The sequence below is a fragment of the Clytia hemisphaerica genome, unplaced genomic scaffold (genome assembly GCF_902728285.1).
Source record: "Clytia hemisphaerica strain Z4C2 unplaced genomic scaffold, Clytia hemisphaerica genome assembly, whole genome shotgun sequence".
Lineage (NCBI taxonomy): Eukaryota > Metazoa > Cnidaria > Hydrozoa > Leptothecata > Clytiidae > Clytia > Clytia hemisphaerica.
This window is the reverse complement of record NW_027103682.1, coordinates 81321-97060: the sequence shown is the minus strand read 5'-3', so window position 1 is coordinate 97060 and position 15740 is coordinate 81321. Positions and strand designations below refer to the sequence as shown.

Genomic DNA, 15740 nt, shown 5'->3' with positions numbered 1-15740 from the left:
AACCTACGAGAAGAAATGAAGTAAATCTTATAAAATGCTCGTTACTTTTTACGTTTTTTCATATAAGAACAAAGGAGATCTATTTCGAGATTAATGTATTCAAATCTCGCTGGTTTCTTTTGTAATTCTTCAATGTAATTAAACTTAATTTAATTTTTAGCACTAGAATAAAGAAAAAAACTAAAGAAGGCAATTTAATTTGGTTTTGGTGAAAACTTGGTTAATTTAATGGTCAATGGCAACAAAGTCGGAGTATTCGTTGGGTTGAAGACTTATCTCCAGAGGTAAGATTATTATATTACAAAAATAATATTAGATGCTAGAAATTTGCCTGAGTCGTTTTTTAAGGTGTTATCATTTTCTAAGATCTAATGATGAGATCGGACTTGGATTAGGATCCTCTTTCGTAAAAACTTTAAATTTTTCCTACCTGATCCAACTTCCGTTGCAACTCGTCTTTTGTTTTCTCCGTGTAATGCAATTTCTCTTCATATAGCTCAGCGTCTCGTTGATGTTTCTCAATCATTGATTCTTGTCTGATTTTCTCCAGATTCCATTCTTGCTCTTTGCTGCCCAATGAATTCAATTCATTCCTCAAATCGCTGATGATTTTAACATCCTTATCCAAATGTTGTTGAATGTTACTTTTGTCAATATTTGTATCTTGAAGTTTGCGTTGCATAGCTTTGATTTCACGCTTCAAATATTGTTCACTTTCTACTAAGCTATTTAAACGATCGGTCGAACATGTCAAATCTTCTTTTAAGGATTCAACCTCATGAAGTAAAGAAACTTCCCGGACTGATTGGCATTCTGAAGTCTCCTCGAATTTCTTTGTCAAGGTCTCATTAATCAAATTCAATTGCTCAATTTTGTTCCCCATATCTCCGACCTCTTTCTTCAGTTTGAGATTTTCCTCTAAAATTGCATTACTTCTGAAAGTTGAATTCTCTTGTCGATTCTCATCTCCAGCCCCCTTCATCCTCAAATCTTCTATTCCCACAAATTTCTGACTGATGATTTCTTCCAGGCATAATCCCCCATCTATCTCTTTGATAATCGGTATCAACGATTTTGGAATCAGAGGTTTTTCTTCATTGTTTAAATACTCATACAAAGATCCACCTATCTTATGTTTCAACATTCCATCCCTTTTTGAAGCTTCCAATAATTCATTTTGCAGCATTTCAACTTTAGCCTGTTCATCAAGCTTTGCCTTCAAATCTGCAGCATTCTCTTCCTTCAAATGTGTAATCTGTTCATTCTGCCAATTGGAAAGACTTTTCAGCTCTTTAATATAAGCTTCCAGGGTTCTTTCCTCCAAGCACTGTTTCATTTCAAACATAGGTGAGCCTTCTTTTACTTCACCAGGAGTAAACAACAACTGATGTAGATCCTGACCAACAGTTTTGACCAGATCTTCATTTTCACCATCCTGTATCTTCAAACTCTTCAATTTATCTTGCAATAAATCTTCCTCAAAACCTAACTGATCTTTCTGATCTCCCACAGCTCTCTCTTCTTCATAACATTGCCTCAACTTCTCAGTGATTTCGTCCTTTCGGTGGCTCTGGTAACACTTAGTCAACGCTTCGTCGATGCCCTTCGTTTGCTTGAGTATTTCTTCCCGTTGATCAAGCAGTTCTTTCAAACTCTGTTTCTCTACAGCATTTGAACCATCAATATCAACACCATTATCAACAATTGTTGTTTTGCATTCTTTAAGAACCTCCAGAGTTGCTTTATCCATATATTCCTTATTCACCAATCCTCCAATCTCCTCTTCAATTGATGCAAAATAAACATGGATATGTGAATCAATATCGTCCAGCTTTTTCTCGAGAATGGTTTTCGTTTTCTTGTGCTCTTTTAACGAATTATTCTTTTCTTCGTCATTTTGTTTTGAAACTTGTTTGGTCAGATCTGATAATTTGTTCTCCAGTGATTTTCGTTTAACCAGTAGATCCAAATTCTCTTGTTGCTCAATCAAAGCTTTCTTCTTTTCTTCTAGTTGTGTCTTCAACTCTCTCATATGCTGAAAAAGAAAACAGGTCAGGAATCTGAGCTATAATTCTGAATGTTAGGATTTATAACTGAGCCGCCCAAAAAACAAAATCTTGAAAAGGGACAAATTTGGAGAGAGAAGAATCAATTGCATTCAAACCAGAAAGAAAATACGTGAGATTGGTGTGATTTTTTAACCATTTGGAATACTAAAATAGGGATCGAATATCTCTTGAATGCTAATTTGGGGATTTCTAATTCAAAATATTAATGTGAGATCAGAGGGGATGTTTATAAAACCTCAATGCTGATAGAACGTAATTGTAGTTTTCCAATGCTGACATTAAAATACAGAACGTTTCGACGTTACAGTTTTAGGTCAATTCGTTTTGGGCCAAAAGGGTCAGTGACATAGTTTCTTGGAAAATGAAAAAATCTAGACTAAATTGTTTACCTGCCCTTGGCCGCCACCTCCAATTTTAATGGAACTCTCGATAATCTCTTTTTCCTCTTGCAAAGAACGTAATGCTTTCTTCATTGATTCTAATTTCAAACGTTTCTCAAGTTGTCTGATTTCTTGTAAATGGTGTGACTCTGGTGGCTCCTCAAATGAAATCAACTCTTCTGTGTTTCCTCTTAGATGGATCACATTTTGGTCTCGACATTCGCGTTGCATCCTGGACAACTCTTGATCAAGCGTGGTGATATCAAGTTGGGAATCTTTGAACTTATCAGATCCTTGGAAATCTTGCTCATCACCAAACAATCGTGAATTCATTTCCACCAATCGGCTGTTTACATCTTGTTCCTGTATGGTAAGATATTATTTTGATAATTATTTATTTAGCATAAGTTGCATTGAGTTGCAGGAGGCTTTGAAGCCTTTTTTCGCAACTATAGATGCTTTCAAAGAGCGCCCCGTCAGTACCTTGGACTGACTATCCAATTCCCCTCACATTGCATGGGTTGATCCAGGCGAAGGTTCATTCACTTGCCAAGTGAACCTCTACAATTGGGAATCGAACCCCAGTCTTCGTGCAGCAACCAAGTTCAACGACTCTACCACAGCGCATTTTCCATAAAAGAATTTAACTAAATTAAGGGGTTCTGCGTCAAGGGGCTGCCCCTCAGAAAAAATTATTTTCATTGATGAATATCATTACTCACCCAGAAATTGAACCTACCTGATTCACAATATCTCGTAGTTGATCTTCATTTCCCTCAATTTTACCCTCTGTCATTTCTTCTCTTTTCTTCTGTAAAACAAACAATTCTTTTAGCACGTGATCACGTTCTTCCAAATACATTGTGAAACTAGTTCGACTTGATGTACTTCGAGGTGAAAAACTACGTTGCGGTGACTCTACACATCCTTGATCCAGATAATTTGATGTCACAATACTTTCATCAATCACCTCCAGTTGTTGAGCTAGCTCATTCTTTTTCTCAACTAATTTTCGTCTTCTGATTGATGTCACATCTTTGTCCGCCATTTCCCGTTCAATTAGAAAGAGCTGATTCAGCATTCCGTCTCGCTCTTCCAAAATCGAGTTCAATTTACGAGCAGCCGTATTTTTCGAAGACGAGTGATCAATCAAACGTTCTTTAGAGTTTGGTTTTCCAACTTCTGGGCTATGGCTCAAAACTGCTTTATCGTAGTTTTGAATAATGGATTTAAGTTCACCTTCAATTTTTTCAGTGGTAATTGAAATCTCTTCGAAATCACTTAGATTTGGGTTTGCATTTCGTTTGACCTTTCGGTTCAGTCTTCTTTGCATTTCAACCAACTGATTTAAATTCTTAATCTTCTCCAACAAATTTCCCAGCTTATTTTCATTCAGTTTCTTTAGCTCTTGCAATTTTTCCAAATCTTTTACTTCAATTTTTCTCTCTTGAAAAGATAGCATATTTTTCTTTAAATCTTCTAAGCGCTCAATATTTTCCCTCGTTTCACGGACAGCTTTTATCGATGTCTCCGTAGGTTCTCCAACAAAGTCGGCAACTATTAATGCCTGTTGTAGCTCCTCTTGATCTCTCATAAAGCTAAAGGCATTAGCAGTCGTTGCCAGTAGATCATAAGCTTCCAATTGACTATCAGAATCTAAATGTGGTATTGAATCCAACTTTGCCAATATCTCGTCCACTTGCATGAGAATGTTAACATCGATACTTTCCAAGACTTCATTCATTTTCTTGATTTTTCCTTTCTCCTGTGAAGAATGTTGTAAAACCTGAAAAAAATATAGAGAAGAATGACCACTTTCTCAAATTCCAATTTAGTAAGTTTGCGAACGCAGTCGAGGGCCATCCGAATGTTATCTTTAGCTGTCGTCCCAAAGGTAGGGGAGAGGGCCACTCCCTTCGTTGAATTTCTTAGGATTGATTGGGATCACAATAGGGCTGGACTTATTGGTTTGCCGCCACCCGACTCTATATTTTAGATGTGGGTCGGTCGGTCGGTCGGAAAAAATTATAACATTTATAAAAGTTCTGTTCACATTTTGGTAATTTCGAAAGAAAATGGTCGAGGTAGCACGTGCAAATACGGTAAAGGTTTTGATCTGAAGAAAAATATTCTTTCTTTGAAATGGCAATAAAATGTTTTCAGTTTCGAGGTAAAGTAGGTCGGGTGACGGCATGCCAAAATCTTAGGGTTCAGGTAGAGTTCTGTCCACGCTTTTTTATTCAGTAAATATCTTTGCCGGTTTGCCTGCAGAAGTAGCGGGAATGCGCCGGGAAATTTTTGCCGGATATGAGAAAGTTTAGTCACCATGGTTATTCGCCCGTTGAATGATAAAGAAAGAACAAACCTGTTTGATATTATCGTGAACAGATTTTCGTTCTTTAACTAATCTTTCCAATTCACACTCTTCGTGAAGTTTTGTACCACCAACAATCTGGTCGTCTTTTTTGTCCAACTCTGTCACAATCTGCTGCAAATCCTCAATCTCAATACAATCTGCCAGTTTCACCTCCAAATCCTAATAAAAGTTTGTTTGAAATGGTAAAATAATATTATGATAAATGTTGACGTATAAATTGTTTTCCTTATTATCAGATTTAAAATGTTCTTAAAACTTTCTAAAGTTGCTCACTTATTGACTTAAAAGGGATTAATATACAGCGTGTCCCAAGAAAATTGGACAAATTTTTATGTAAAATAAAACCCTCAAAACTTTTTATCTAAACTGGGTTCAGAATAATGACACATTGTAGGCCTTTCCTAAGACATTTCTAAAATCTGAGGTAGGGGTTGAACTTATGTTATAAAATTTAGTTTATTTAACCTTTTTGACGTTTTGTAGCTGTTGTAATCGTTGTTGCAATAACACTTCGTGGTCTTCTATCTCCTCGTTGATTTCACCAAGTCTTTTCATCAAACCATTCTTCTCATTTTGAGCATTCTCTTCGTCTCCAAGGGCTAACAACCTTTTCATGACCTACAAAAGAAAAAATTAAGGTTTTACCTGTAAATCAAAATGGTAGCTGGTGGTCCGTTTTAATATCTAACGTCAAAACAGAAACATTCAGAAAAAAGCAAACAGGAAATTTGTACACGTTTTCTTTTTTAATAAGAATAAACTATATAAGAACATAAGGCTTCAATGGCAAAAATGTTAAGAACACTCACAAAATGGTGAAAATAAGAACATGTGTTAAGAACATTTTTAGGCTTAAAACTAAAAAAGTTAAGAACATTCGAAGGCTTCAAAAATTTTGGATATTCTTATTAAAAAAACGTGTAATAGCTCATCTACTGTTTCACGATAAATATTTGATAATACATAGTGGTATTTACCATAGTTAATGTGGTGACTGAAAATTCAACAATCACCAATAAAGCGATTATTGTACAAAATGATTTAGAGAAAACCGCACCGCTAGAATTTTTTACCTAACTTTTTTTTGGTTTATTATCTAGTCGCCATGAAATGTTCATCACTCATTCCCTATGCCTATGTAGTAGATTTGCAGCCTGCATGTGAGATTTAAGGTCTATAGCTCAGATCTAAAATATGGAAGTTTTAATAAAAAGTACGTTAATAAATGTTTTTTTTAATCACCTTTTATAAACAAATAAAAAAAATACCTCGTCTTTCTGTTGTCCCAGTCTTTTCAATTCCACATTTTCCAATCCCTCGACATGTGGTCCATTCATTTTGTATTCAGACAGCTCCTCTAAGTCCGCTTCTACTTGTTGTAAATCCTCCACCACACCTTTTAGACAAGTTCCCAACTTCTGTTTCTCTTCTTTACTCACTTTCTCTTTATTCTCCCAATTTGTGTTCATAGCTTCTTCTAATTTCTGTCGCATTTTGATTCGAACCAAACTAATAAAATAATTCAATCTTTTATTCGCCGTAGCCATCATTCGATTCACATTCGTAGCCTTCTTGTCTAAAATTTGTCCCGTGATTTCTGTACATTTTTCACCCATTGTCGTTTGACCACGCAAATCAACTAACTCATCAATTTGTTGTAAACATTCAACATCATCATTAAGCAATAGCACTTCATGTTGTGTTCGATCGCGTTCGACCAACAAATTCTTTAAGGCTACAGACACATTATGATAACTTTTCTCCCGGTTTACACCACAAGCAGTTTCCTTGAATTTCTTAACCGCTTCAGTTTTCAAATTAGTCAGAGTTTCAATTGCACCACTCTTATATTCCATATTCTGCACACCTTTAGCCGTCAATGTTTTCATCAATTTGCTCATCTCCTTTGTGATCTCAATGGCATCATCTTTTTGCTTTCTTACTGGTTCACGCCGCACCCTTTTCTCAAGGTCTTTTACACCCCGGGATAGTTTCTTACAATCATCTTCTATACTTGCATAATCATAATATTGAACACCTCTCCCCCGTAGTGTTTCAGTCACGTCATTTAATCTTCCTTCAGTATCAACGATTTTCTCATTCAAGAAATCATTCAGTCCAACACCAGTGGGGGAGTGCATATCAAATTGCACTTCTTCAATGTTCTCCATCGTACCACTTCCACCAATACTTGACTCATACCCCTCACTTGTGATAATTTCTTGGATTTTATATTCGGCATCTAAAAGATGCTTTGACAGCTCCTCTTTATCTCTTAAAATTTGGTCAATTTCTTCATCACTCGGTGCCTTATAACAAGACCCGTTCACAAGTCCTAGCTTTTGTTTACTAATAAAAGGTCCAAGTTTTTGTAAGCTTTTTCGTAAATTTCCAATACGACTTGTTACATCACCGGCTAAATCATTATCGACATCCAGGCTTGATAAATAATGCTGATCTGATACTTTCTCCTCTAAACGGTTGATGTGTTTATCAACCTCGATCATCCAATCATCATTTGCAGTCTTCCCTTTTTCCTTTACTGGGTAAACGAGTTTATTCGTAATCTGCTTATTAATCACTCTGACATCAGCATCAAGATCCTGTTTCTGTATTTTAAGGACTTTCTCAGCTTCAACCAACCTTTGTTTTCGTTCTTTCAGCTCTTTAAGTTCTTTAATAATGTCTTGGTACTTCGAGTTCATTTCACCCTTTTCCTTCACAACTCTGATCAACTCCTCGTGTAGCTTCTCTTTGACTCCACTATCAACACACTGGACATCTGGTAGAATCCCATATACTCTCTCCAAAGCCTCACGTTCATTCTTGGCAGTCTTCAATTCTCCAATCTCCTTTTCGTAATCAACCAAGATCTCTTCAAGATGTTTATCACAATAATGAACCATGTCAACTGCCTTCACACCTAAATGATTAACACCTATAAAGTCTGTATCAAACGTTTCTAAACTTTTGATCAGTTGTCGACCAATTTTTGGTTCGATTTCTGACATCTCTGGTAAAACAGCGTAAGATGGATATTGATCAATTTCACCAGAAGCATCGCTACCTTTCAACCATTTTATTTGTTCTTCAAGTAAGACTTTGTTATTTTTCGATAATCGAGTCATTCGATATCTCAAATATGGATCGGACACAAAATGCGATAGAACTTCGTTTTCTTTTTCTCGGACATCAAACAAACAATCGACAACTGCTTCGAGTCTATCCTTATCGATTCCTCTCCCCAATGATTCATTTTGAAGGTTCTCGAGAATCTGATTTCTCGGTAAGTCTCGATTAGCCCCGGTTAAAAGTTTCTCAAAGATCTCAATCGATAAATTTTTCTCGTTTATCAACGATTCGGTTAATTTTTTCAATTTATTCTTCGATTCCTCCATCTCTTTACATTTGTGAAATAAAGTATTTAATTTCCTTTGTAGCTTGTTTTCCGAATTTCTTTGACATTCTGAATAATGGTTGTCTGCCACCTCCATATATCTCCTCCGTAACGGTTCAAGCTCATCGATGATACTTTGATCAAGGTGTTCAGACCTTCCTTGTTGTATATATTCGATCAGTCGACCCTTCTCCAGTCTCCCGTCTTTTGATTCACGGCTTTCCAAATAGTTATCCGCAAGTTCATTTGCTTTTTCATCCAAGAAAGAGTCTTGAATCTCATTTTCCAGTAAAGCAATTGTCGATTGAATCTCCCTAAAGTCATGTTCGTTTTGAACAGTTTTATATTCTCGATTCACTAGGTCACGTTCTTTCAAATAATGATGTTTAGCCGTTTCTCTTATGTCAGCAGACACCGCTTGAGCGACTCCATCAAAGTCTATTCTCTCATCGATAATATCAACTTGTACCCCCGTCTGGATCATGTTAACGGCTTGAGTTTGGCTGGACACAGTTGTAAATCCAGGGGGTGTTAACTCATCTTCTTTTTCTTCTGCAAATGATAATGATGTTTCTAACATCTTCATTTTCTTTTTGAAGTTTGCGATCATGTCGTCCGTTTTTGTTTTGTATTTTCGTTCGTTCGTCTCTCGGTCTTTCAAAAATTCACGGACCATGCTGTTTCGTTCCTCCATAATCTCAAAGGAAACCTGAAACATGACGGGATGGTGTTAAAAATCTATTGTGCTGGAAAACTTAGAATACCCTGTGTCATAGACCCGGTGGGACCCAACAGAACACTGTGTCGTCGATAGTCGTTAGTTGGAAGATTGCAATAAACTTCCCACTTGAAGAGGAAACTGAATTCTCATTCCTCTTCAAATTGAATAGAAAATAGTATGTAACGATGTACGAATCCTATTAAATAGGCTAAAAAACAGGGTATACTCTTGTAAGGTGTATAGCAGTATGAATATCTTTTTAACATTTAGCTTTTTAGCATTTAGCTGAAATTGTCAAGGGAAGGATAGGATTTGCTCAAGTTGATCGTTACCACTTATGACAACCGACTACCGACCCCCTTTTAATCATACACCCCTTTCTCACAGACCAGGTAGGATTCTTTCAGCCAGTGGGGGTGGAAATAACGGACCAAAACTCGATAGGGATTGATATTTCTATGTTCATTTTGGCTGACAATTTCAATTTCATTGTTTTCGAGCCAGAAAATTCATTGGGATTTAAAAATTAGCAGAATATTTAGATTTACTTATAGCGGGTACAAAAGAGTATAATTTTCCACTAGGGTAGATATTTTGGCCAATTCTTCCAGTAAGAAGGGGTCTCAGTGGGTCTGTGAGAAGAGAGAGTAATCAGTAAAACCTACAAACCTCCATTTGATGGTCGATTTCTTTCATCAGGCGATTTGAATCTTTGATCGCTTCTTCAGGGTTCTCCTTCTCTTTGCTCAACTTATCAATCTCCATGGTGATGTCCGAAATATCCATGCTGTTGTCCGATGTAATGCTTTCTATCGACATCAATGATCTAAAAAAGACAAATTTAATGTAAATGTTTATTTAACAATAAGTAGTTAAATCGTAGTTTAATTTTAAATCGTCTAAATCACTTATTCTGCCTGCGGTACTACCGGGGCGTCCCGCCTGCAAGTAGCCTTACTTCTCACTTGGTTCCGTGCGATATTGGCTATACTCTCAAAGCACAAACAACGTTTAAGATGGCGGTGTTCAAGTCTCAGAAATTTTTTACCTCCCTCCCGCCCTACAGATATTGGTTGCCGGCAACCCTATTTCTAGTTTATGTTAGTTTATCACTAGCAGGGGACTAAATTTTCCCCAAAACTGATTATGGGTTAGCCAAGTATGTGAACGCCAAACTTAATTGGAAAATATCTCAATCTATTCTACTCCCCTCCAAACAGATGAACGAATTTGGAAATTAAATTAAAGATTTCTATCCAACTTTCACTTGTCTCTCCAAGTCGCAGTGTTCCTCGTGGTGTTATACTATGGACATCGTTGATATATCCCTGGTAAAAATTCTTGAAAAGTTCTTGAAAAGATCTTATCAAGAAACTTTGCTTATTCTTTTTCAGTTTCTTACTACGAACGTGCCAAGATCTTTCAAGATCTTTAACGATCTGATAAGACTCTTTTATAAGTTTTGAATAGGATTCTTGTCCCGTACAGTGATTCAAGATCTTGACGGAATCTTAAGTAAAAGTAAGTCGGAGGTTACCCGAAGGCTCCTCTTTCGATAGCTATCTACCTGAAGGTAGGGGAGGGATTGCTCCACTTACCCTTAATCCTTCTCTTAATTGCTGAGCATCAAGCAGAGAGGCATCAAGTACCATTTTGGAAATCCTTGGTATGACCCGGCTGGGGGTTGAACCCACAACCTTTGTGCACCGTAGACGGATGCTCTACCACTGCACTACGGTCGCTGACGAAATCTCACTACTATCCCCGTTCAGTTATTGAATAAGGGCCGAAAGCTTCGCTCGAGTGACAGCATTCAACTGATGACCTCGTGAATACTTCCCATTAATCAACTATTTCATTAATACAGTCAATGATAACAAACACACAAAAGAAAAACCACTTATCGTATTTCGAAGCTGCCCAAAAACTGCTTCGTAAATACTATCCTTAAGATTGCTCTCCTTGAGTCTAAAGACTCCTTCTTATGAAAAACAATCATAACCCGAAATTCACGTGTTTTTAAAATTCTTAACCCAAACTTGATAAGAACCACTATGAATCCTAAAGCTTCTTTGCACATAATAGTTAGTTAAGATTTGGAAAGTCTCTTTTTAAAAACTTTACAAGTTACGCAAAGAATCTTAAAATATTTAATGGCTTAAGATTTCGTAAGATTCTACTTAAGAACTTAATAAGAAATAATAATTATCTTACTATAAATACGCGGGAAGAATCTTGACAATTCTTAGCGATTTCTTTACAAGATCTTTAAAGATATTTTTGCTGGAAGAAATTTTCAAGATTGCCTAAGAATCGTTGTAAGATCTTACAAAGATTTTATAAGATTCTTACTTGTTAAAGATCTTGAAAGATCTTCGACGATCTTTTCAGATCTTATCAAGAATTTTTACCAGGGATAGAGAGTGATAATGTAAAGGCTTTGCTTAACCCTTAGACCACGGGGGACGCGTATATGCGTCCGAAACAAGCCAAAATACTGAGTCTCAGACTTGAGGCTATATTTCCTGACCACTTGAACCACATAAACCGAATGCTTTTAGAAAGAGTATGAAATAGCTTTCCGATGGTACCAAAACCATCTTCTAAATCAAAGGCTACAAGCTTTTATGGCACTTTAAAGTTTTGAGTTTCAAAAAAAAAAATTGAAAAATTTCAACTTTTTCAAAAAAAACAGCGCGCGCAAAAAGTTAATTGGTTGGAAAAGACAAATTATGATATATTAGAGCTCTACACATTCAACTTTCATTTATCTCTTAGTTGCAATAGCGAGTTTATGTATGCTCGGGTTTCTGTGACGGAGACGGTTAGTTTATATTTTCTCTAGACCCTAATTGGCTGAGGATGGCGGTGAATCAGTGATTCTACCACCATCGATTTTGCGGTTCAAAACTGCTCGCAAAACTGCAGGTTGGTATCGAGTTGTTTCATTCATACTCCGTTCTCGAAAAGATAAAATATAAATTCGCTGATTTTCCGTAAAGTGGTGTAACGACCGTGCCAAGCAATTGAATCTTTCGTGAAAAATCATGTCTCTCAACTTACAATCTAGATGATTGAAGATGTACAACGAATGAATGAAGAAAAATAACAAATTTCAAAGATACCAATCGGCTTACGTTGAAGCGAGAAATCTCAACACGATTGAGAGTTAATTAAGGGAAGGTTCGTATTATTAAATTCTAGAAGTAATATCTATAAATGGTTGGGTGAGCAATATATAAGCTCATAAAACAGATAAATGGAAATTATTAACCGCGAAAAGTAAGTTCATTTGAAAACAAACCTGGTCGTGGCCTTTCGTAGTAGTGGCGAAGGTTGATCTTTCTTGGCTCCTTGACGCCGTGGAGCCGGCTTTGGTGGAGCAGGTAGGTTCAAGTTTCCTTCTGACATTTTCACCTTTTAAATCCTTGTGTTAAAATTTTAGATTATAAAGAAACAATAAATTTTCAAGCACCAAAAAACTTGAAATTCTTTCTTTAAAGGATTCCTTTAAAATTTCTCTTAGAATTGTTCATCTTTTACTTTTCTGTATTTGTGTTTTTCAAAATATGCTCTTCCTATCTTCTCATGATTTTGTCGCGTAAAATATGAGGAAGTTATCTTTCAAATCAAACATGTGACCTTTATCTTGCATTGGCAGTTCTCGTGAATCGCCAGAACGATTTTTGATTGAAATCAAAGAGAATACAACACGAAAAAATCTGCTATATTTCATATGAAAACTTTACAGAGTTCATTCAATCAAAATTTCATTGTATTAGTTCTAAGACCTTTCATCGGTGAATATTATATACCATTTATCGAACAGGTGTTTTTCTGATACTCGTAATAGGAATGGGTACTAAATTGCTAAGAAGTCTATTTTGATACACAGTTTTTTATAAGAAAATGAGCCAAAACCTGAAAAGTATCAAAACAATTCGAGCCTCAAATATCAGCACAGACCAACATATTTTCATTCTAAGCCTTTTTTAAGTTCATAAAGTGAATTAAAGAGCATAGAAATACCATTTTAAGATTTCAAGCTAAATATCGTAAAATAGGAACATAGCCAAGACTCCGGACAAAGTTCACTAGTTCTTATAAAATAAGCTTGTATTCTGCTCATTTGAATTGTGATTTATATTTAGCAAATTCTGCATGTTATTCAATTTTTTTGCAGCACCTGTTATTATACAAAAAAACAGGAATCCTTTTTTTGATTTTTTGAAAAATCAAGATTTTGAATGCAGCTGCTTTTTTAGCAGTTTTCTAAAGATCAGCAGTTTAATATTTCGTAAAAAAGTTTTTTTCATTCCAAAGTTTTGAGTCATTTTATTCGTATGTTATTTTATGATTTATAATCACAGGGGCCGCGGCAGGGGGGAGCCACCCGGGCCTTTGGGCCCGACCACATTTTTCAAAGCAAAAAGAAAATATACTGATTCAGCTTAATTCTACTTTACACACTTTTTTTATAAGAATGTATACTTTATTAGAATATTTATGATGAAATTGGCCAAAAAAATAAGAATATGGTAAGAATACCACCATCGTGAAATTTGGCAACTGAGTCTAAGAATGCTATTTTTACCCATACATTTTAGCCAGCAATGCTAAAAGAATTCAACAAAAATGTCAAAAGTTTGCTGGGATTGGATCCAAACATCCAAACCTAAGAATACCGTAAGAATATTTCGTGATGGTTCTGGGGATGCGTGCAGCCTAGTTGGTAACAGATCACCAATTTGATCAGAAAATCATTAGGATTTCATTGGATAATCGGGATGGTCTGCTTTTCTGATTCCTTCTATTATATGCTCTCGATAAAAGCCTTGATGTATCAAAGTCGAATTCGATTTTCACTCAGTTCTAACGTCAAACTTAAAACAGTAGGCCGAAAAAGATCTCAAGAAATGAACAAGATATCTGATCATATATCACTTGTTGAAGCTTATAGATACTTTCTTGCTTCGAATGATTCATCAAAACTAATTCTTAGTGATCAACTTTATGAAACTATGCTAACCACAAACGTCTATAATCAAGCCACAAAATTGGTCAAGCCCTGATCTTAAATATATATGTAACAGATAAGTTTTTGGTTCATTTGCTTTTTTGGAAAGGTTGGAAAGATAAAATTGATTTTATTAAAATTCCTGAAGTGAAAATGAGACATTAGACTGTTTATTTGGAACGACACTAAGACACACAACATTTAATATCATTTAATTTAGTTTGTTTTTTTTCTTAAAGAAATGTTGAGATTCAATATCGTCAGTCTACTGCTGGTATTCGTAGTTGTTATACACCATGTAAACGCCCTGTTAGGAGGGCGTGGTCGCGGGAGATTATTTGGTATCCATGGTTACATCAATGATGATACTCAGCTACCATCTTGGCTCGCAGAGCATCACCGAAGAATGGCTCAAAGAGAAATGGAACTGGAACAAGAGAAAATTGAAGAATCGATCGGTGTTCTTTTAGAACAAGGCGAATTTTACGAGAGCCGAGGACATGGAAAATTATTCGGAGTGGAAGAAGGCGAAGATAATTCGTTGATTGTGAGTATAGCAGGTGCGGATCAAGATGAAAATTTAGACAAAAAAAGCTCCATAGTGGGTAAAGATACGTCTAAGAGTACTGATGTGGAGAATAAACCATTAATATCAGGAACTGAAAATTCTACGAGATTAGAGATAGGGACTCTGGAAATTGGAAAATTGGCAGATACTAGTAATTCAGATGACAATTATAAGAACTTGACTGGTACTGATGACAAGGGAATGACATCCACATTTGGTGAAAAGCTTACGACTGAAAGTGGGGCGTTGCCAGATGGAGTTAAGGAACACGGTAACGATAAACATTTAGAAAACAATCAAGATGATCAAAGGAAGTTCCCAAAGGAAACAAATTCGATTATTTCTGATAGAGGTATGAAATCTTTGATTAACGAGAAAATTAACCCAATTACCGATGAAAAAAAGTCAAAGAACAGTTATGATAAATTAGATAATGGTCCTATGAAGTCATCGTCACCAACGCATAAGAAAAATGTTAAGAAATACAAAGCAAATGTGAGTACTAGTCCTCAGCCTCCTAAAGAAAAGAAACCGATTGATCGAAATAGTTCAAAATTGACCAATGACGTTGGTGGACTTCAGGGGACGAAAAAAGTGGAGAAATCGAAACCAAGAATGGTCAAATTACGTGGACGAGGAAAATTATTTGGCATACTTGGTATTCGAATAAAGGAAGTTGAATGGTCGAAATATAAATTTCGTCGTGGTAGAAGATTACCATGATTTTAAGGTTTAAAATTAAGAATATATTTACTTTCTCAAACTTGTACATCTTTCCTTAATAAAAACAAGAGTGACGTTATCAAAAATAGAAAATTTTGGGGCATGCTCCCTTGAAATTTGTTTTAATGATTCAATCCAAGGAATAACTCCACCAAATAGCACACCGCTATGCAAACGTCATAATTATTACTTTTAACATTTTACCGAAATTCAATCCCACAATACTTTTCATCATGATTCGTAATGCGTGCAAGTTATTACTTTTGTATTGTCAATAAGTGTAATTGACTTGCAAAAGCATAATTAGTGCAAAGGATGATGGGATTAAAACTCGGACAAACAGTAATTTTGATGTCTATTTTTAGAATCACTGTGGTATGCTATTTCAGACCTATACCTCTTTAAAGTGTCTTTCTCATAAGGGGTCTTACCCAGGCCGTTACTTTAAGCGAGCATCATCAATTCAATCAAATACCCCCCCCCCCTTT

The 15740-nt window shown here is 35.9% G+C and overlaps 2 protein-coding genes across 2 annotated transcripts; one reads left to right on the top strand and one right to left on the bottom strand.

Annotated features, from left to right (window-relative positions):
* Positions 1 to 156: 156 nt before the first annotated feature.
* On the bottom strand, positions 157 to 12610 carry LOC136803780 (putative leucine-rich repeat-containing protein DDB_G0290503). The gene is made up of 9 exons (XM_067060506.1): positions 12249 to 12610; positions 9614 to 9770; positions 6095 to 8932; positions 5292 to 5444; positions 4815 to 4985; positions 3189 to 4235; positions 2459 to 2812; positions 431 to 2035; positions 157 to 162 (listed from the first exon to the last, which is right to left on the bottom strand). The coding sequence occupies exons 1-9, from the start codon at positions 12353 to 12355 to the stop codon at positions 157 to 159; spliced, it is 6438 nt and encodes a 2145-aa protein (XP_066916607.1). The 5' UTR covers positions 12356 to 12610.
* Positions 2735 to 15625, top strand: LOC136803787 (uncharacterized). The gene is made up of 2 exons (XM_067060513.1): positions 2735 to 2819; positions 14201 to 15625. The coding sequence occupies exon 2, from the start codon at positions 14203 to 14205 to the stop codon at positions 15250 to 15252; it is 1050 nt and encodes a 349-aa protein (XP_066916614.1). The 5' UTR covers positions 2735 to 2819; positions 14201 to 14202; the 3' UTR covers positions 15253 to 15625.
* Positions 15626 to 15740: the final 115 nt, after the last annotated feature.